The sequence below is a fragment of the Cenococcum geophilum genome (assembly GCF_001692895.1).
Source record: "Cenococcum geophilum 1.58 unplaced genomic scaffold K441scaffold_10, whole genome shotgun sequence".
Classification (NCBI taxonomy): Eukaryota; Fungi; Ascomycota; class Dothideomycetes; order Gloniales; family Gloniaceae; genus Cenococcum; species Cenococcum geophilum.
The window spans coordinates 1,426,712-1,447,583 of NW_027137568.1; the positions used below are offsets into that span (position 1 = coordinate 1,426,712).

General features: G+C 45.7%; 5 protein-coding genes across 5 annotated transcripts; 1 reads left to right on the forward strand and 4 right to left on the reverse strand.

Annotated features, from left to right (window-relative positions):
- Positions 1-7,469: 7,469 nt before the first annotated feature.
- K441DRAFT_685528 (CCCH and RING finger protein) lies at positions 7,470-8,504 on the reverse strand (the record flags this gene model as incomplete). Its single annotated transcript, XM_067651892.1, has 1 exon — positions 7,470-8,504. The coding sequence occupies one exon, from the start codon at positions 8,502-8,504 to the stop codon at positions 7,470-7,472; it is 1,035 nt and encodes a 344-aa protein (XP_067506763.1).
- A 2,555-nt stretch (positions 8,505-11,059) lies between these two features.
- On the reverse strand, positions 11,060-11,563 carry K441DRAFT_548105 (uncharacterized protein; the record flags this gene model as incomplete). The annotated part of the gene is made up of 1 exon (XM_067642946.1): positions 11,060-11,563. A coding segment is annotated over one exon (504 nt), but the record flags the coding sequence as incomplete, so codon positions are not given.
- Positions 11,564-13,175: 1,612 nt separating this feature from the next.
- On the reverse strand, positions 13,176-14,633 carry K441DRAFT_704031 (mitochondrial 54S ribosomal protein mL57). The gene is made up of 3 exons (XM_067653510.1): positions 14,170-14,633; positions 13,752-14,002; positions 13,176-13,677 (listed from the first exon to the last, which is right to left on the reverse strand). Exons 1-3 carry the CDS (start codon positions 14,573-14,575, stop codon positions 13,531-13,533), a joined length of 804 nt encoding a protein of 267 aa, XP_067506765.1. The 5' UTR covers positions 14,576-14,633; the 3' UTR covers positions 13,176-13,530.
- Positions 14,634-14,748: 115 nt separating this feature from the next.
- On the forward strand, positions 14,749-16,905 carry K441DRAFT_704032 (uncharacterized protein). Its single transcript, XM_067653511.1, has 2 exons — positions 14,749-16,039; positions 16,104-16,905. The coding sequence occupies exons 1-2, from the start codon at positions 14,768-14,770 to the stop codon at positions 16,560-16,562; spliced, it is 1,731 nt and encodes a 576-aa protein (XP_067506766.1). The 5' UTR covers positions 14,749-14,767; the 3' UTR covers positions 16,563-16,905.
- A 32-nt stretch (positions 16,906-16,937) lies between these two features.
- Positions 16,938-20,591, reverse strand: K441DRAFT_694454 (uncharacterized protein; the record flags this gene model as incomplete). The annotated part of the gene is made up of 1 exon (XM_067652723.1): positions 16,938-20,591. The coding sequence occupies one exon, from the start codon at positions 20,589-20,591 to the stop codon at positions 16,998-17,000; it is 3,594 nt and encodes a 1,197-aa protein (XP_067506767.1). The 3' UTR covers positions 16,938-16,997.
- Between the last annotated feature and the right edge of the window lie 281 nt (positions 20,592-20,872).

The window sequence follows — 20,872 nt, forward strand, 5'->3', positions numbered from 1 at the left end:
GGTTATAATAATAATAGTAAGGAGGTAATTCTTACGTAATCTCCTATAATTTAAGCTAGTTAGCAAGTTATTGTTGCGCTAGCTCCCTTCTTAATAAAGAATAGAATAGCGGTTTATTTATAAGATATTACTTAGGCCTATACCTAATTAGAAACGCACCTTTAGCGCTTAATATTGGTATACCTTCTAGAGCAAATTCGCCACTAATATCCCGAAGATACAATTATAGTCGTACTTAAGCCATTATATAGAATCGTAGAGGCAGGAACTTACTAGTAGGCTACCTATAGTAAGCACTATAAAGAGAAGCTTCTAATAACTACTTCTATATTTAACCCCTACTTCCTTATTATAACTACGGGAACTCTATTTAGAATTGTCGGCATATAAACTAACAATATAATTATCTTAGGAGACGACTAATTTTTAGCTCTTAAAGAAGATAAGCTAGTAAAGGTAAATCTTATAGCAAAGCTAAAGGAAAGACTTAATTTAATAACACTACTACTCTTTAATAGATACATCCTCTCCCTAAATAAGGAGTCCATTGCTTTACGCCAGAAGGGTTAAGGTAAGAAGATTAACGTTATTAACGTTAATTCTCTAAAGCAAGGATATATAGAGCAACGCGCTTATAAAGCTTATATTACTTCTATCTGTTAACCTAAGGCTTCCTTTAATCTCTTTATTACCGCTTAACACCAAGAACTAACTAAGAATGACGTTCTTACCCTAAATAAGCGTCTTTCCCAGCAAACAAACCATATCAACTAGGGACCACCCTATATACCTATTAACCTTCCTACCGCTAAGCTCTTTATATTTGTTAATAGATTGTTTATAAATAATAAAGATTTTAGCTTCTAGCTAGGATATAAGATTATTATCGCGAACGAATCTACTAGAGAGAATAACTTTATAATCTACGGTAACCTTATTTATTAAAGCTTAACTAAGAGCAAACGCGTTACTCGAAGCGTTCTAGCGTTAGAGATATATAAAATAGTTAGTAGAGTTAATATAGCAATCGCAATTAGAACTACCTTAAAGATAATTATAGATTAACTTAAACTTCCCGTTATCCCTATAATTATATACACCGATTTATATTTCCTCTATAAGTGTTTAGTTAAGCTTAGTACCATAAAGGAGAAGCGCCTTATAATTAATATTATAGCACTTTAATAATCCTATAAGCGTTAAGAACTCTTTAAGATTTAATAGATAAATAGCTAAGATAACCCGGCGGATATAATAATAAAGGTAAACCTAAACAAGGCTCTAGAGACATTTATTAACACAAATACTCTATACGTGCAAGTTAAAGGATAGGTTAAGAGGGAGTAGAAGACATAGCAATTTAAGAATCGTTAGGGGTAGTATATAGCAATATCGCGATGGCCGCTAAGGCGCTAGTAGTAAGCAAGCCAATAGCGATTTTCTATCCCGGGGATGGAAAATCCTAATTAGTTAATAAAAGTTAGGGTCGGCAGAATAAGGCGCGTTACCTACCAAATTCTGCCAAATTCTGCTAACTGTCGTATTGTTACATACTATCTGTTTATATATAGATGGCAACTATAAAAAGAAAAGTTGCCAGTGTTGGGAATAAGGCAAGTTACCATCGTATAAGGCAAGTTGCCGTCACGTAAGGCAAGTTGCCGTCACGTGTCGCCGCGGCACTAGCGTGGCAAGGAACCTTAAGTTCCTCACCCTTCCTCAATTCCATACAATAAAGCATTATCAACAACATCACTGTATCTACTCGAGTAGTACTGGTGAGGGAGTTACCCTATGTTACCAACAATAGCTATATAGTAATTTGCTCTTTATTAAGTTAATTAAGTGCAATTTAGTTTAGCAATTGGTCTTTAATCTTGCTAATAATCTAGTATATACGCTCTTTAGTATTATCTTATTTTATTAGCATCTTAAAGAAGTTATCTACCTTACGAACCTAATTATCTAACTACTAGGCGTTAGGTTTATAGCGGAGTTCTAAACTACTAGAGGCCTTAGCTAGTTAGTCTATATCCTTTTTCCGTTTATAGTATAGATAACTCTCTAAGTCTTCTATACCTCTTTAAATAGGTACTAAGTAGCTCCTAAAAAGCCCTTAGCCTTAACTAGGTTATAAAAGAATTTGCCTAGCTTAAATTAAACCCTACTAGATTTAGATTTGCCCTTAAAGGGTTCTAATATATTTATTAATGGCTTTCTCCTATATAGCTTCCAAGAGCCTTATAACAGTTTCCTAATATCTGTCTTAAAGGAGGTTAGTATAGGGCTCTTAACCTTCCGAACTTAGGCCTAGGGAAGCTCCTACTATAGAGGTAGTGTTAGTACTAGTAGCTAGTATAAGCTTCCTAATAAGGCTCGGGTCTTAAGTTAGTAGTTAGCTTAGATTACCTAAAGGGGTAAGCCTGCTTAGCTTATAAGCAGTCTATATACCGCCGCTATGCTAATTATAGGCTAGTAGTCTTCCAAGAGGGTTCCAGTTGGTTCCCTAGTTAGACTTATTAGTATATTTCTCTAGCATTTCTAGCTTAGGGGAAAATCTTAAAGTTGCCTTTAGCGCTTAATCTTCTAATTAGCCTAGTAGGGCCGGAGGGGTTCTAGTTATTTTTTGGTAGCGTTGCAACCGTTATAAAGGGTATTTATATTTTCCTTAGTGGTAACTATAGGCGTATAAGAGTCTTTAAGCTCCTAGAGCATCTAGGTATTAGGGCTTATTTGGCCATCTTACCTAAAGGGTAATATTATCGCAATCTCTCGCTATTAGAGGGACCTTCCTACCTTTACGCAACGGCTTTCTATAAGGTATCCGTGGAGTTTCCGTTTAGGTTATCGCAAGATCTTTAAGGGAAAATAGTGGTTATAAATAAAAGATATAAATAAACAATCTAGTCCTTAAAGCCGACTACCCTTCTAAAAAGAAGTAGGAAGGATTTAAATATAAGGGGATTTTATAGATAGGGGGCTATAAGGACACGATTGTAAAATAGGATAGATTAGTAAGAGAGACAAATCCTTAAAGAGGTAAGGCCTCTAGGATTGTGGAGACTATATACTACGGGTATGTACCTCTAGCACGTAACCGGCGACCATCTAAGGGGCGTCCGGGGGTTGTCCTAAGGGCAACCCAAGGTGACCGCAATAATATCCCTTACATTAATACTACACCATCGCCATATCTAATTTCACTATTCTAAGGCGTAGAAACTTTAGTGTAGTTATAATAGCTACTAGAAAATTTGCTACGCGTTTAGAGCACGCGCTATTATATATATTATGACAAGAACGCAAACATAATGCGATTAAAATTACAACATAAAAGGTTAATAACCCTTAAAGAGAACTCTCTACTAAGTCCTTTCTATATCGTCAAGCTACCTCTTTTACTTCCTCTATCTGTCAATTATTATAAATTACTTTATTACTTAAGTTACGGCCGCCTCCTGCTACTCTATAGGCTCTTCTTACAGCTATACGTTATCTTTTACTAGCTTTAGCAGCTTACTAAGCTGCCTTCGCAACAGCCCTCCTAAGAGTACTTACTCTCCTATAGGCTCTACTGTTTAAGAGACCGCTAATTATATTATTATAGACTTTCCTTCTAATAATTATAAAGCAGAAGACTTTAATATTTATTAAGGAAGTAATAGGAAGCAATTTATAAAGAATAGCTGTTAAATAATAACCTAAAAGGACCTTCCATTTAGTTATAAGCCTTTTTTTTACGCCGCTAGCGCGCCTGGAAGTTATATATATAGGCTTATAACTACCTAGTTAAGAACTAATCTGGGCGTAATTACTAGGCCTATAAGCAGTATATGTTAAGCTCTAAATACTTTATCTATAATACTAATAATCTAACGGCGAGTAATAGGCCTCTTCTAAAAAGCTTAGTATAACTTTATATTTGCTATAAGTGGAACTTCTTATATTATTAAACACCTCTAAAGGCACTACTATATTGGTTGTAATAGTGCTAATCTTACTACTAAGAATTCTTCTGCCTTTTCTACCTCTACTACCTCTAGTAGCGCGCCTATAATATCCTATAACCTAGTTACCCTAGTTAATTTAGATAAGGCGTAAAAGCTATTTACTAAGTTTATTATTATAGAAGGAATTACTAAGCGCTAAAGTATAAGCCCTTAGCTACAGCGCCTTATTAAGCTCTTAAATCCTACTATAGATAGTATCTACCCTAACTCTTATAGTACTAGCCGTAAGTGGATTAAGGTATAATATATAAAAGCCTATAAAGCCGTTGCTAAGCTTATACGGAATACAATTAGTAGAATATATATAAGCTTTAACGCTTAGAGTTTACGCAGTAACCTCTGCGTTCTATTAGTGGTGGCCTACTTTACTAACTAGCTCGGCCATCTAAGGCTCTTTTAATTAGCTTGCCTAAAATCTATAGCTCTAAAACTAGTAAGAATATAACAGCTCTACTCTTTAACGTATTTAAACGCTATAATATTACCTATAAGCTTAGCTTCCTTATTACCAATAATACAACTATAAATAATAAAGTCATTAATCTTTTATCTACTTAGTGTAGATAGGACGCTAAGCAACATTGTATTAGGTATTCTGGCTATATCCTTAACCTTATAGTAAAGGCAATTATATTTAGCAACGGTATAAGCCTTTTTAAGAAGAGGCTTGCAAGTATAAGCAAAGAAGATTAATACACTAAGTAGAGGAAGAAGAGCTTAATTGGTAAGGTGTATAATATTATTTAGTAGCTACGAGGCTCGCTTAAACGTATATAGGCCTTTAAGGGGCTCTAGAAGTTCTACCCCTCTCTTAAGTTAAAGCTAGATAAGTTATTTAAGGCGTATTTACTACTAAGTAATAGGGGAGTTAGGTAGAACTTAATGTTTTTATAGGTAGATACTGGTAAGCAAAGCTTTTATATTATAACTCTAGAAAAAATTATTGGCAATATTAGCCTCCCGCCCACCTTAATACCTTCCTAATTCTTATTTTTTTTTATTCTCCTGTTTTAGAGCATTAAAAGAGGCCTTATATTATATAGCTCCGCTATTTAGAACTTTCTTATATAGTGGTGTTAATACTTAGATAAAGACTAGCGATTTGGCTTTTATATTGCGGATTTCCTTATAAAACTCCCGTCCACCCCCCCCCCCCCAAATAAATGCGCAGCCATCTTGAAAATATTACTAAGCACCGCATCTTATATGGTTTTGGTATAAACTACAGCCAAATTATATATATGTAAGTACCGTATATCTATCCACTAAATGGCTTCTAATTTTTTCCTATAGTACTACTACTCTATAACGCAATTAATATTACCTGTTTGCGCCACGCAGCTCTATTACGAGACCGCCTTATAGGCGACGATTGGGCTGAATTAGAACAGTTTTATTTACTACTTTTACCTCTATAGGAAATGACAAAGCGAATTAAGGGTAACGCCAGCGACGGCTCTTATGGAGCTTTATGGGAGGTGCTCCCTATAATAGATTATATTTTAGAGCACCTAGAATTTACTATAAAGGAGCTCCAATATAAGCTAGATAGCTATTTTAAAACTAGTACAAATTTTACTAGTCTATTAAAGCTTAATTGCTAACCCCTCTATATAAATAGCCGTGGATTTTAGCCACCTTAAGATGCGAAGCTACTACTTAAGCACCGATCTTACACCTGCTTATTAAGCAGCTATTATCCTATATCCTGCCCTTAAGTTTAAATACTTTAAGAAGAAGTAGGCAGAGAATAAGGCCTGGATTAAGGACTGTAAAACTACAGTAAAGGCCTACTGGGTTAACTATATGCAGCAACATTAAATTGCAGCTGTAGCTAAGGAGCAAGCTACTGTATTTAAATTAATACCTTAACCGACTATACCTAGAAGAGAAGCTTTTACTGTTTAGGCGCTTTTTATAGCTCGTAGGTGCCAAAGAGCGAAAGCTTAAGGATAAGTTAGAAAGATATTGCGCCTTAAAGCCTAATGTAGAAGTTCGCAACCCTATTAAGTGGTAGTTTAATTATCGCGAGGAGTATCCTAACCTTTATATACTGGCTCTAGAGCTTTATTCTTGCCCTAAAATAAGCTCCGAATGCAAACGGATCTTCAGCAACGCTAGTAGAATAGTAACACCCGATCGTAATCGCTTTTCGGCTGCATTATTAGAAGAGGAAAAGTACCTAAGGAAGTGGTTAAGAATGGGTGTTCCTGGTGCTTAATTAGGTGTCAGATTTGCTACATTTTATTACTTATTCTACTTAGTAATATAGTAATATTTGGCTTCTTGTTTTCTGCTATCGTTAATTTTAAAATTAAGATCTATTGCAACACCATGCCAAGGATCACGATTGAGATTTGGGCTCTAGATCTGTGAGCGATCGATATTCTGACGCCGAGCCTTAACGATCCAGACGCCGGGCAACTAACCACGCTGCTACAAAAGGGCGGTGGGGGGAACAACTTTCATAGCTAAACACCAAAAAACCTTTATATACATAGATTTTGTATTAATTTTAAATTCCTTTAATTTACTTAGGGGTCGTTCGGTTGCAGCTTCAGAACAGAATCGATCTAAAGCTCAAATCTGACTCTGACGCGATCGTTCGGTCAATCTGACGACTTTCTTCTCCAGATCGGCAAGCGCATCAAAGTCGCAAGCTATACCGTATATAGAATCTGAACTGAGGTCTTGGCGTCAGTTCAAATCTGAAGGTTTTGTATACGCGCCCGGTCGACGACTCCTCGTGATATGGTGTCCCTGCCCACCCCGATCGCGACGCTGCAGTCGCAACTGCACGTATTTTATGACGCCCTTATCCTGACTTTCGTGATCGTGATAATACTCCTTCCGTGGGGCGTCCGTACTCAGTATACTGACATATAGAAAACGTTGATTGAGTGGAGAGCGTCGATTGAGTAGCGGCAGGAGTAGGAGACTCCATTGCAACACCATAACAAAAAGTCGCGATAGAGGCCTGGTGGGAGAGATGCTCATTTAATCGCTCACCAAAATCAATCACGCATTTTATGCGAAGTCAAAATTCTGAGCCTCATCTGGAGCCTTACCGAGCGATCGACTCAATTTCAGATTCAACCGAGCCTCAGAAGTAGACGCCTCTAATTACTAACTAGTTAACACTAAAAGGTGCACAGATCAAAGAGTTTCTGATCTAAAGTCGTTTGCAACCGAAAGACCCTTTAGTGTTCTCATACGAATCAAAGGGGAAGAGGCTGCGGAACGTTAGGCGGATAATTGAGCACGCCTGCGTACGTGTAAGACGGGTTATAGCCGGCTATTTATCGGAAAAATGATCGGAGTACATAACGATAGGAGAATAGTGTCTGCACCAATGACTGCCTGTTGGTGGAAAATACCCGGCTCCAGAATATGACCGACAGACACAGAGCAGCTTGCTGTGTAGTTGAATTTGTTGAAATTAAATCTCAATTGCATACCCTAACCTAATTCTGTACATTCGGCTGATTCATCTTCCTCTTCGCTGACCTCTTCGCCAGCTTCAATAGCTTCTTGCCTTTTCTTGGCCGCTCGTTCTCTCTTCTTATCCAGGGGCTTCTTCAACCTCTTGGCAGAGATGAACACACCATTTGTTCCTGATCCGCAAGCCCCGCAGCTTGGATCTTTCTTGTATCTTTTCAGCGCACATGGCTCACAGAAGTAATGGCCACACCTTGTGACGACCGGTTCCCTGTACGGCCCCTTGCAAATAATACAAGCAAACGGTATGTCCTCCAGTATGGCGTCCTTATCGTCATCCTCTTCCTCCACCTTGCGTCTGTTAGCATTTGCGACCACTATTCCTCCTACTTTCTTGCCCTTAGTGACGTCCTCCCACTCTCGATCGAGTTGCCAGCCCTGCTTGTAGTCGCTCCTATCGTGAAGGAATTTACAATTCTGGCCAAATCCGCAGAAGCCAGTCTGTTTGTAGTCTTTGCACACATCTGGCGCAAAGTCGGTTGTCGTGGTGGTACGGATATTCGTTGGTGCCTTGATTGGACCGACTGATCTTGTCGGTGCATCTGGGTTCTTCTGGATGAACGAAGTCTGGTTCGCGAGCCCTTTGTAACTTCCGTCAGGTATCTGCGATTCCTTTGGTATGGCTCGAGTGGTGCCTAGCATACTCTTCGATGATAGCACATCCTTCGAGTCCTCATTGAACCAGTTGTTCTGTTTCGTTGCGTCGTTCGTGCTTGTGATTGTGGCGTTGCGATCGGCTGTGAAGATTGTCGCGGAAAGCTCTTTGTCGGAGGACTTGTTGTTCGCTGATGAGGCGGTCACAACGCCGGTATTCTTCTTCCTCCGCTTGATCCTGTGGCCAGACTCATTCTCGGAAGAAGAATAGTCGGAGGAATCATCACTTTGTGATGGAGCCGGCGTTGCCGGTCTTTTCCTAATGTTTCCTTTAGCCTTTGCGCCTTTCTTCTTGAACGTGACAATCGAGGGTTGAACATCTGTCGACGCAGCCACATTCATCTTCGTCTCCGCCACTGTGAGACTAGGTAGGGTCCGGTGTGATGTGCAAGAAGACGAATGTATTCTCAAGCTCCGTGGAGCTGTGGTCCGGTTTAGTGTGGCCAGGATGTGGATCAGTCACGTAATCCACGTGACCTATCTTGTCATACAAGCAGCCATATTGATATTCGAGAGCAAGTTAAGTAATCCTAGAGCAATCCTAGAGGTAGGTATTGCTCATACAACTCGACCTAAGGACTAGAAATTCTGGAATGGAAAAGAAAAGGCCGACAAAACTAAGCCAGCGACGGATAATCAGAGCATCCGTTCCGAACCCCCCAGACAGGTAGGTACTAGGCCTAGTTAGGAAATCAGTATGCGGTCGGCGGATCGTCGGGGACACCGCCAATCGGCGTTTTGGAGGGTTGTATGGTTCCACTAGTTCCATCGTGGCCCGTGCTATCGTCAGCCCAATTGGCGTCATGAACTCCTCTTCAAGTATTTCTAACAATCTGGTTATAAGGTCCGTAACAGGTCGTGTAGACCAAGGTCGGGAGGAGGATTTGGGGCCATGGTCGTCAAAATTCGCGATATGCAAGGGCTCGAAGTAGGGCAACGGCCACGGCTGCCGGGGGGGGGGGGTTATTTTGCTTTCCGAGTCGGTAGAATTAAATATTAAGTCGGTGGAACAAAGTCTATATCATTGGAAGTACGATTGAAAGGCATGGTTGATTAAAATATATTTATTGAATCTATAGAGGACTCAGACACGACATGTTTTCTCGAGTCCCGTCTCGGTTAGCGGGTATGGCCGCCTTTACGCAGGCGCAAACCACCCTCCACTCACCCACCGCTCACTCTGTTCGCCCTCCGCTCAGGTGCCTTTGCTCACTTGCTGTAATGAACTAATCATGCCTATATTTGATCTGTTGTCCTGTTGTGTCTATTTTGTCAACTTTAGACGGTGATACGCATGTGCTGAGCATGAGGGGGTTAAGGTTGCTGCAATTATTTTGACTTGAGGGTCCCTGGAATTCATTGCCCGGGTGCACACGTGCATGGTGTTGACAATGGAGGTGTTAACGAAGTATAGGCGTTTATGAGTACAAGGCTGCTTGATCAATGGCTCGTAAAAATGAGGCTGACGAGGAAGTATATACTGACGCCTGTTGAAAATACGGGCCGTCTTTTGAACAAGTGAAGATGGCTTTCCCATCTCGTCCAGTTCGGAAGGGAGTTGTGATCTCCTCACAAGCCCACAAATAGCAGCGTAGTTCCATGATTTCGAGATGCTAAAGCCGGAGCGATTGGATCGCTTTGACTCTGATTATGGTTTCCAGTAGCCCAGATATCTCATTGCTCAAGTTAACTTAGTATCAAGTTGACAAGGCCGTCTTGACGCGTCTCGTCCGCACTTACTCCTAATGCATGTGCGTCCCCTAGTAATCGGAATGTGCCGCTGCTTCCACCTTCCCTTAGAATCACAGGGTTCGAGCAGTCAGTCAGGATCGCGACCGTGTCACCGGTTTCCACAAAGTCAGGGGCTACGAGTAGGCGGGAGCCATTCATCTCGCATATCGTCCTACACATCAAAAGGTACTCTAACAGGTCCCAAAACAGTTCGAAACTCTTGAAACCCTCATTCTCCGCCAGCAAATTTTCCACAAGCAACCATCGTGCTGGCACAAAAGCCAATGACTCGTTGTGAAATTTGGCGGCGACAGTGATCAGAAAAAGTTCGAGATGCGTCGTCCACAGCGGATCCAAATTTGGTAGACGTGCAAGTGCCTCGTCGAAGATTTGTCCCAGCTCATATTCTGGCCTGAAAACCCACCACCTCCTCTTTCGAGACACTGTCGGGCTCGACATACCCGACAAAGTTACCGGCATGCTGTCAAATTTTGATGAGTCCATCGGACCCACGAGACAATCCTCTTCCAGTCCGGTACTTGAGATCGTTCCTAGGATCCGTCCTCAAACATGCAGAAGGGAACTCTCCTCCGGAATGTCGGCGCCGCCGGCACTAAGCGGGATCGGGTCCCGGAGCCTCTGCCCATTCAAAATGAAAGACTCCTGCGCGCTCAGGCTGACCCCAATCGGGCGGCCACGAAGAATGCTGCGGGAGCCAAATGCTATGCTGAGAATGTAGAATAACTTCAAATGAGTTTGTAGCAGCAACGAAAGCCCTGACTACATTGCGGTTGTGCTTCTCTATGGGGTAGTGATACTTTGATTTGAAGTGGCGACGAAAGTCGTCCCCGGTTATGCCCAAGGCCGAGTAAACTCGATCATGTGGCCACTTACACAGCCGTGACTTGTTCACCCACAGGGACCACGAAACGCTGAATGCTGGTGACCTGACGTTGTGTTGTAGTTCGGGACTTCGTTCAAGGGCTACTTTGCGGCCATAGTCCAGATTCAGCGCATTGTTGATCGCTTGCGCAGGCCAATCAGACTCGCACCCGGGGTTTTCCTTCACAATGCTCTTTACAACGTCAGTATAAGCGACAAATGCCGGGTGAATTTTCCTCATAATATGTAAGGCGACTTGTAGCTGGCTGTAGCTGACGCTGTCCTCACCACACCGTACTATAATCTCTTGTGCAAAACTGAACGATCCAAGCACGGTACCACCACGGTCTCATTAATAGCATATAAAGGGCCGACAAGGAGGCAATGTCGTCTCGACTCAGAGGACCGGTCGGTAGAAGGCTGAGAGGCCAATTATTGAGCGCGACGGAGTCGGAGACATCGTGTTCTTTGCCCTTCTCGACTGCTGCGTGGAGGTCGCGAATGAAGTGCATGGCGACATCGTCGTCAGCTGAGGATGACCCCAAGTAGACGATGACCTGGCGTGCTTGGGCGAATGTCAAATGCATTATGGGGATCTGCTGGTATTTTTCGGCCTCGTCTGACTGGTTCAAACATATGGCGTCTATCCAGATGACTCGTGGGTTGTCGGGGTCGCGGAGATAGCGGAGAGTCGATGTAAGATTTAGCGGCACCGTGAAGCGACGCGAGTTCAGCGAGATGTCCACGCTGGCTTTCTCGTTTCCCCATGTGTACGACAATGCCTCGAAGACGGGCAGTTGCTGCGATGATTCGGTGGTAGCGGCCTCTCCATTGATTTTTGGGGGTATGTGCGTCAGGTCTCTGTTTGATGTGCCGGGCAGGAGGCGGGCATGTGAAAGGCTGATTTTGACCTCCGATGTATAGCTGCTCGGCAGAATTGTGGCCAGCCTGATCTCCAGATTGTCGCTAGAACGCAGCGGGTCATATGTGAAGAAAGGGTTCGTGGTGATATCTATGTTGATCTTTGGCTGCAGGACGGGACGCGAGCTTCGTTGGATCTCTTACTTGAGCGGCCAAACACGTACAGTCATGGTTTCCGGTGAGGGATTGAAAACTTGCCATGCAGCCGCAGCCTAACTGGGCTGACTGGATGCTGCGGTGGGCGATCCGGATAGGTCCGCCAACACCAAGTATCCTATAGGGTTTGTATCGCTAGAACCACCGGTAGTATCCCTTCCCACGCTGACGTCCACAGCTTGGCGCCAAGCCTATGAACATTAGTATCGAAGCCAAGCTTTTAGTCGAACGAGAGCCTGTGATTGGCCAAACCCTTATCGATATGCGTGGACTTAAACCAGCGTGGGAAGGGATACAGTTAATTTCTTCGTGAAGGCACCATACTTTGTCCTGATTGATCAAGGCAGGAGGGTCTACCAAAAACGGAGTGGACACTCCGCTAGTAACGGTAGCCGAGTTAAGGGGGCCATTTAGAGGCTGAGACGCGGAGCCGAAATTGGCCGCCTCTTTACACAGGTAGGCTCAGCCTCTGTTCAGGCTTCTTCATCCTCAACTCAGGTTAAAGCAGCAGCAGCTTAGGTTGGTAACCATAACTGGGGCTGGGAGAAGAAAATCTTGTGTCCGACTATACGTCAAAAAGCGGCGGCCGACTAAGCAAGAGAGCAATATCCGAAAATGGGTGTCAGGGCCCCGCTAAACTTAAAGAGGTAGCGCACCTGGACATAGATTACTTAAGTAAATAAATAGCGCCAAGCGGGTGAAGGTCTAAGGTATCAAATGTATTGGAATTTACCACCTTAATTAAATATCACACTGGGCTTATAATGTATAAAAAAAACTATATTATAATCTTAAAACAGGGTTATTATGTCTGTTTGCTTGCTTTAGGTCCTCTATTTAATGTTGTCGTAGATATATTTGTGAGGTAAATTTTTGGCGTTGATGCCTTATACGAAATGACAAACTTCACCCGCCGCGGCACACCAATTAATAGTACTTCGGCTTAGCTCACGGGATATTCCGGACTAGAAAAGACCTACTTTGTTAGTGATTCTGTGGTAGCCGGGAAGAATTTATCATCTTACTACAGTTAAACCCCCTTAATACGATATGGGGTATATAACGATATCCTCTACATTACGATCTACACTCCTTGATCAAGCTTTTTTTAGTGTAATATTACGATAATCTGACTTTTAACGATATCGTTAAGGTAGCTTTACCAAAATCGTTGTAACCAGATAAGATTTTGTATGAGGAGAGCCCTATTTAGCCTATACAGTAAGTATCTTATACCCTTTTAGGGTGGTTGGCTCCCTTCTCCTGCTTATTAACGCATCACGTGACTATTTAGTATAACAATACCATTGATATTACGATATGCTCGGCTGCAAAAACGGTATCGTATTAAAAAGGTTTTACTGTAGTAACTTTTAAGCTGTTGAACAAAGCTATCACTCTAAATGCTTCAAAGAAAAATAAAACGCTCAATATATGATATGAAAGGCTAAAATAAATGTGGCAAGACATTTCAGAAGTGTAGTGGAAAGAATTGATGCTGCAGAACATTTACTAGTAATTCAACCTCATCTTAGCGTACACGTACATACAGCCTAACCAGTATAGTAACCAGGACTTCTTGATCCGGAGCGCGCCTTCCAATGCCGTACCTCTAATATAAACATATGTTACAATCGTAGCACCATGCATTCACTGATTTTCCACTACTCTAACGTTTTCATATTAGTCCTAACGGATTCAGTATTCTATCTCTAACCGTCTTGTTGGCAACTTCCCCTCCCTTCTCCAGTGCAACCGCACCAATGATGGCGTATATACTTGACGTCAGAACAGACTCAATACCGGAGCCTTGCAGGTTATCAGCCTATGAAGAAAATTAGCATTTAGTTTGTCAATAGTTCCAATTGAAACTGAGCCCATTAAATTTCTTCTACGAACTTTCTTCGGTTTCCACCGCACAACTTTATCCAGCCCATACCGCTCTGCAAGGTTTGCGAGCCGTGATATACTAAGGATGTCGTCTTTTGCTTCCGAAGTGAGGTTAGAGAGACCAGTTAGGGCAGGGTGTGCGAAAGGAGTACGACCATAAGAGTCTGTTGGAAGTTCTGAGGGATTGCCTAACGTGGGAAGAGTGGGTTGAGGAGAGTTTATTAGAGCAAGGGAGGTTTGGAGCGAGACGATGCGGCGACCTGCATGGGAGCATTAGCATTGCTGATTTCTAAGGTGAATTTGAGTGAAAAATTGACGCCCAAAACCGTTACGATTGTAGGTATAAATGGTTCTAGCCCAGGCGTATACTTGAATTCTGATCCTATGGTTCCCTGCGTTCGGAGTTGGATACTGAACTTGTACACACCTAGCAGTGCCAATCGGTCATTGAAACCCCTCCGTCCATGATCAAAGCTTTTATGTGTTACCGCCAGCCACTTTACTTCATCGCTAAGCACCCCATCACCGTCCTTCCCCAGCATCCTCATATAGACATCATCCAGTCTCTTCGGGTCGTTATTCACTACGAAATTGTTATTTGCGGGCCTGGGTCGTGAGCGGTACGGTGCGACCATGCGCTTAGGTGTCATTTGCCATCGGGGTCGCTGCTCAGCTTCGGTTTCGTAGTTCTCTTGGGAGCGGAGTGGTGATGTTGAAAACGATTCACAGATAGAGGATATGGGTATGGGGGTTGGTTTGCGGAGAGGGTGGAGGTGACAGGGGAGCGGAGAGCGTGTGGCTAGGAGAAGGCGCAATGGGTGCTTTGATGCCATCGAATTGAGTATTATGCGCTGAGAGGTGTAGTAGAGTTGGGCGTCTTTAAGTTTCGCTCTGCTGCCCTCCAAGTCGTCAGATGGAAAAATATGACGCTATTCCATTTATGGCCAAATAGCTCTAGCTCATCGCGCCTCGCGTCGGACTCGAGCTCCTCAACACCATAGATCTATCCGCATTTTTATTCCGCCATGGCTTCTACATCCAGTTCAAAGCCACTCAAAGAACTCCTAGCGGAGGTACTTCCAAAAGATACCCCCTTTACATTCTACCACTTTTCAACTCCTCCGACCAAATCCCCTGCCTTATATTCCGCACCTCCGCATACAAAGCCCGAGCGAACCTACTGCGAATCGCACTTTCTCGCCGTCTCCATAACCCCCAACCCTTCCAACTTCGCTGAGACTGCTGAGGAGTTTTTGGTTCTCGCAATTGAGGTTCTAATCTACTCAACCAAGCACCTAACCACCATCTTCGTTTCTAAGGCCGACTCGACAGGCTGTATCTCTACCTTCAATCTACCAAGATCCCAGAGTGGGTCGCCGCTAAAGACAATATCGGGAACTTTTGTTTCGTGGCTTGTGAGAGAGAGACAGAGGCCTGGAAAACGGCTTGTGGTTTCGCTATTCGCAAGAGCGCAGGACCAATATCTCTTTCCCGGAAGCGTGGAGAATACGAACAAACATGTCTTGGATGATCGCGGGCTGATAAAGTGGTGGTGCCGAGTTTTGGACCCAGTTGTGCGGGACTATGTGCCAGAGAAGGAGTCCAAAAGTCTTTCGGAGCGCCTTGCCGACAGTGCTAGCAAGAGCTTAGAGAACGGGCATATGGAGGTAGATGCGGGAGTGGACATAGAGAAGGGCGAGGACACAACAACAGCAAAAGGCTACCTCATCATTCCTGGGTTCGACACACACGACATGCTACGCTACATTCCCTCTTCGCGGTCTCCGACCTCAAAACCTCGCTGGGTAGCCACTCACCCCCTCCTTCGTCTTGCCCCACACCCAACAGCCCCCCCACGCTGCTTGATCCCGCACTTCCCAGACGATCCTAAGTCGCGCTTTCTAGACGAACTCGACGAGGAGCTACCAGATCACACAGGCGGCGCGCAAGGCGGAACACCGAGCCGGAGCAACGGCCACTGGAAGAGCGTGAAGACACTCGACCAGTTCTGGGACATGATGGCGTATCGGCAAGAATGCTGCAGCGGGCGATGTGTCGGCTTCATATGGGTAGTTGTAACCCCACCTCACGCCTCAATCAAAAAAGAAGCAGAGGACGAGTCCCAGTCCCAATCCCAATCCCAATCCCAATCGCAACCCCACCTCCCCCCGCCCCCTCCAACAGCCAACCCACCCTCGCCTCAACAACCACACCATCTCCCAACCGCCCCCGCCCACCCCCCGCCGCCGCATCTCCACCCGCTCCGGCCCCATCCCGCTCCGGCTCCCCCGCATCAAGTCCTCCACCTCCACCCTCTCCGCCTCTCAAACCCCCTCTTCCAGCTCCCTCGCCTCTCTCGAGCCGCACCTGCCGCCAGCCACAACATCCTACTTCCACTGGCCCCCCACCTCTCGCGGCACCCTCCTCTTCACCACCAAGCACTACGCGCGCGCGCTGGACGTCCTGCTGCAGCAGAACTTCACGACACGCGCGGCAGCGGCGCGCAGCTCGGCGCGGTGGCGCGATGAGGTGGGCGTGCTGGCCGGGATGGATGGGTGGGGGTGGAGCGTTGTCGGGCGGAAAGAGTGGGGTGGGAGGGGCGAGGCCGGGGCCGGAACGGGGAGCGGAGGCGTTAATGTGCTTGGGGTGCGGAAGAAGCGGAAGGTGGAGGGTGAGGCGGGTGGGGCGGTACCAGCAGAGCGGGCGGGGCGGGGAGGAGAGGTGCAGCCGAATGTGCTTGGTGCGGGGTTGGTGCGGAAGAAGGCGAAGGTTGAGGAGGGGGGCGCTGGAGCTGCGCAGGGGGGTGGCGAATGGGATTAATGTGCTTGGGGGTGGGTTGGTGAGGGGGAAGCCGAAGGGTTGAGTTGGGTGGTGCTGTTGGGAGGAAAAGAAGTGCGTTGGGCTTTTGGTTAGGGGCCTGGATTTTCTACGGCATTTCTGCGTACGCACTGGCTTGGTTAGTTTTGCATTCACTGCATGGACGGTATTGGATTGGTTCTGATATTGCTGGATACCACGGGATTAAGGAAGCTCGAAGCGGATGGCTGGCTCGGGAAGGGAAAGTGAAAGAAGAGAAGGAAAAGGCATAATCGCCTGGCACATATAACCGCCATACTCCTATAATATCAAAACTAAATTACTATTAAACTAACTAATCAAATCTACCTAACAAATTTCTCTATTAAAAACCTAGAAGTACAGTTCTCGTACACTCCTCATCGTTTCCCTATCACGCCACCCAACCTTTGCTAGTCTTTACCCTCTCAAAAACCCGTCCGCATCATACAGACTCCTTGGCGTGCCTTGCGTGCTGGGTGGCTGAACGTTAATACTGAACGCGAGCGCGTTGCGGCGTGGGTCGCGACCAACGCTCTCTGTACCCCCCGATCCTCTTGCGGTTTTACCAACCTCAAACGCATTCGAAATGGGCGTCCTGAGGGTGTCTTTAGCGATTGTCGGGGTGACGGTCAGCGAAGCAGGGGGCGGAGACGGCGTCGAGGCCCAGAACTTCTCGCCGCCTTCCCAGACAGAAGAACTGCAACCTTCCGCATCTAAAGGGGATGGGAGCCGAGATAGTGCGCTAGCGTCTTCGCCCTTGCACCCATCCGCTCCCGCGTTAACGGCGCCTTGCAGTCCCTGGCCCCTTTCAGACGCCAGACCGCCGGCCAACGCCTTTTCGACCGCTCCCTCCCAGTCGCCTAGATGAGCAAACGTGCCCCCATCGTCCTCGGCAGCATTTTCTGTGACGCTCGTCCAGCTTTCGTCGCCGGGGAGAGCGAGACTAGCTTCGCGTCCGAGGTGCAAGTAGCGTCGGTCGCCCTTGTTGTCCCCTTTGATGTCGGAATTCATGCGGCGGAGCGCTACGATTGTTCTGTGCAGATCTCTCGGAGGAGATGCGCGAGGGCCCATAGGAGTAGGGGATAGAGTGGGGATGTCGGAAAGGGCGGAGAGGGTCTTCACAGGTGCAGACGAAGATGTGGGCGTTTGGACTGGAGAAGGGGCACCGGGGGACCGGGTGCGGAGAGGTGGAGCTTGATTTGGTGGAGAAGATTGGGTGATTTGGGCCTCAGCGTTTGACTGGACTGATGGATGCGATTTGAGTGGTTGATATGCAGATTTGGAACCTGTGTGAGATCTTGCGCGTGAATTCGGTAATGATGCGGGGAGCAGATGCGAGGAGGAAGATTTTGGTGCGGTAGACCAAGTGTATGGTTGGGATGGGAACGCAGCTTCAATTAGTGGCTCGAAGAGCGTAGATGCAATTGCTGGAGTAAGTGATGCGGAGAGGCCAGTCTCGCTACTGCTGAAGCCGGCGGATTTTATCGAATTTGAAATTAGGCTGTTGCCAATGCTAAAGGCGTTTGTCCTGAGGATTGCAGGGTTGATCGTATCACTTAGAGGCTCTCTACTTGAAGCAATTGCGGCAGTGTCTAGAGCTAGGCTAGATAGCCGAACAGGAGAGACAGGCAGGAATGAGCGTGGACGTAGGTTCTTAGGGGAACAAGGCGGAGAATGGGGTGGTAATCGGGCATCTGTCCTATTTTGGGCAGGAAAAGCGTAAGAGTTTGTTGGGGTCGCAGCAAATGGGGAAGAAAACAGAGATGGCGGGGTTGTTGTCAGGGTAGGATGGACTAACTGAGGACCTGTCGGGTCGTACTCATCATCTACAGCTGTCGCTTCCGACCGCTGGGAAGAAGATGTTGTAGAGTCGGCATCTATCGGACGAAAAGGAGGGGATAGTGTTATTGTGGATTTTGTCCTCTTGACCTCTACATATTCATCGGAAGGGCGCGAGAAAGCAAAGGTTGAGGGTGGTGATTTGATACTCCGTATTGAGCCAATATCATTGCATGGGTTGGGGAAACTCGGGATGCTGAGTACGGAACTGTTGCTCAATCGCTTTGGATTACAGGGCAAGGAAGCCCTATTTGAGTTATCACAAGGGCCAAGAGTCGGTGAGCCATCCGCATTATGTTCGGTATGTTCGACTGGTAATATGGAAGAATTCACAGTTACCGAGACTCTCAGAGTAGTTGGGTTTAGTTTCACGTCTGGGGCAAAGACTGAAGAAGTTGGTGGTTTTGGCAATGACCTCTTGTTCGAAAACCCAAGGCCTACACTGGTTGATGAGCGTTTTTGAGCGGAAGTATCTGGCGACTCTTCTTGGATGTCATTCATAACCGACGGACTCGGGGACCCACTTGGAGGACCCAAGATTGTCGGAGCGAGAGAGATACGAACACAGTTTTGCCTCTTATGTCCTTTTCGCGCACTGGGACTACCTTTCAAGGCAGATGGTTTACCTGATTGCAAAGGAGTAGGATCCCACTGAAATGGATTGCCATTACTGCTTCGTGCTGATGAGGCCTGAGTAGAAGTTTGTGAAAGCTGCCGAGTTGGAAAAGTTTGATTCCTAGAAACATCCCGAAGGACTGGAGTCTTTTGGCGTTCCTGTGGAGATCCATTTAAGCTGACCTTGGTCCCAGATTGGCGCCTTGGGGTTGTCATAGTTTGAACTATTAGATTACTACCAGCAGGTGAAGATGTTGAAACCCGGCTCAATCGGACTGTTTCGGCCGCCCTCGTTTTGCCAATGGAGCGTAGACTAGGGTTATACAAACTTGAATTACGACTTTCACGTCGAGAGTGCCGTTTTGTGGAAGGTGTTCCCATACTACAACGAGCAGTGTTGCTTTTGGGGGAGCTTTCAGAGGGATTATCACCCTGTCGGTAAAGTGCCACCTGATCTCGGATTGGCCTAGATTCAATGAGCGGATTTCCCCAGTCCCATCTAGTTGCTTTCTTGAGCTGGAGACCGTTGGGCCTTAATATCATAGGACTCGATGGAGACACAAGGATAGAACTTCCCACCGATTCAAAACTGGATACCGAATGGCGTGACGGGCTTCGGGCGAGCAGACCCCTTCGCGTAACTTCGCTTTTGAGTCGTGCCACACAGAGAGGTAAAGGAGGCACCGCAGCATCAGGTGCGTAACCGGAAGACTGGCTGCAGAGACTAACTGATCTTGAGTGCATCTTTGGGCGTGAAATACGAGAGGATTGTTCGAAAAATGCATTCACGGGAATCGCTGCAACCGACCTTGATCGGTTTGGCCTGTAGTGTTTCTCTTTCCCGTTAATTCCTCGTTTACACACAAGACTGCCAAATGGAGACTCTGGTTGTGAGTTACTTGTAGTCTCTTGGTTGGATTCAAACCAACCATTTCGGAGGACTGGATGATGTTTCAGAAGTGATTGATCGGACGAACGTTTATTCCTCACTTGTGATGGGTTTTTGGTTACGGGTCCGGCCGAAACCGGTTTTAGAGAAGGGGGTGTGTTGACAACGCCTCGAGATGTCTTATCGATCGGTGTTAGCTGAGGCGATCGGAGTTCCTTGAGGTTTAACGCTCTTCCAGAAGTTCGCCTTCCGGAAAATGGCCATGGAAGCTGGCCCATTCTCCTACAACTTTCTCTAGCTTGAGGTTCGGTGTTGTGTGGTTGCACCGAGTGCATTGGTGGTGGGAGCACATTCTCATTGGAAGGGAGTGACCTCCATCCGGACTTCGAATTATAAGGGAGGAGGGTAGTGCGCCTCAAAACAGCACGCGGCTTGGCGACTGCAGGCTGATTCACCCCATTCGAATCCGGAATAGTAATGGTAATACCTCTTTCTTCGAGATCGACTAGGAGACGTCGATGTGTTCGGATTGCTCGGACGAGTAGCATGCAAAGTCCAATAAGAAGGCCAAGTATCAATGAGCCAACAGTTGTCAAAATCACTATCAGCTCAGTCTTGTTGAGTTCTGCGTGGCCTTGCGATGCGTCACGTATTTCTTGTGGAGCCATAGTAACCTTGGGGCCTCTTTGGCCACCCTGAAAATCAGAAATACGATCTTTCTATCCGAACATTTGTACTGGGATATTAAACGGGAGCTGGTGAGTAAAGTGAATGGGAGAACAGCCCTGCTATGTGCGTTTCGGTAGCCGATGCTTCCTTTCTAAAGCTGACCCCTAGGCCGAGATTTGAGGGAAGTTCGTAGCTCAGTAATCTCGATTGGCAAAAATAAACAGAGCGTTCCAAATATTAAAAGATAATGTAGACAAGGTCTGTCCGTGAAACGAATTGA

Coding starts and splice junctions, on each gene's coding strand:
- K441DRAFT_704031 (XM_067653510.1), bottom strand. CDS start 14,575: ATGGCATCAAAGCACCCATTGCGCCTTCTCCTAGCCACACGCTCTCCG. Junction 14,003..14,169: donor TGACCGATTGGCACTGCTAG/GTGTGTACAAGT, acceptor GCTCCCATGCAG/GTCGCCGCATCGTCTCGCTC. Junction 13,678..13,751: donor TGCGGTGGAAACCGAAGAAA/GTTCGTAGAAGA, acceptor TTTTCTTCATAG/GCTGATAACCTGCAAGGCTC.
- K441DRAFT_704032 (XM_067653511.1), top strand. CDS start 14,768: ATGGCTTCTACATCCAGTTCAAAGCCACTCAAAGAACTCCTAGCGGAG. Junction 16,040..16,103: donor CTCCGGCTCCCCCGCATCAA/GTCCTCCACCTC, acceptor GCCTCTCTCGAG/CCGCACCTGCCGCCAGCCAC.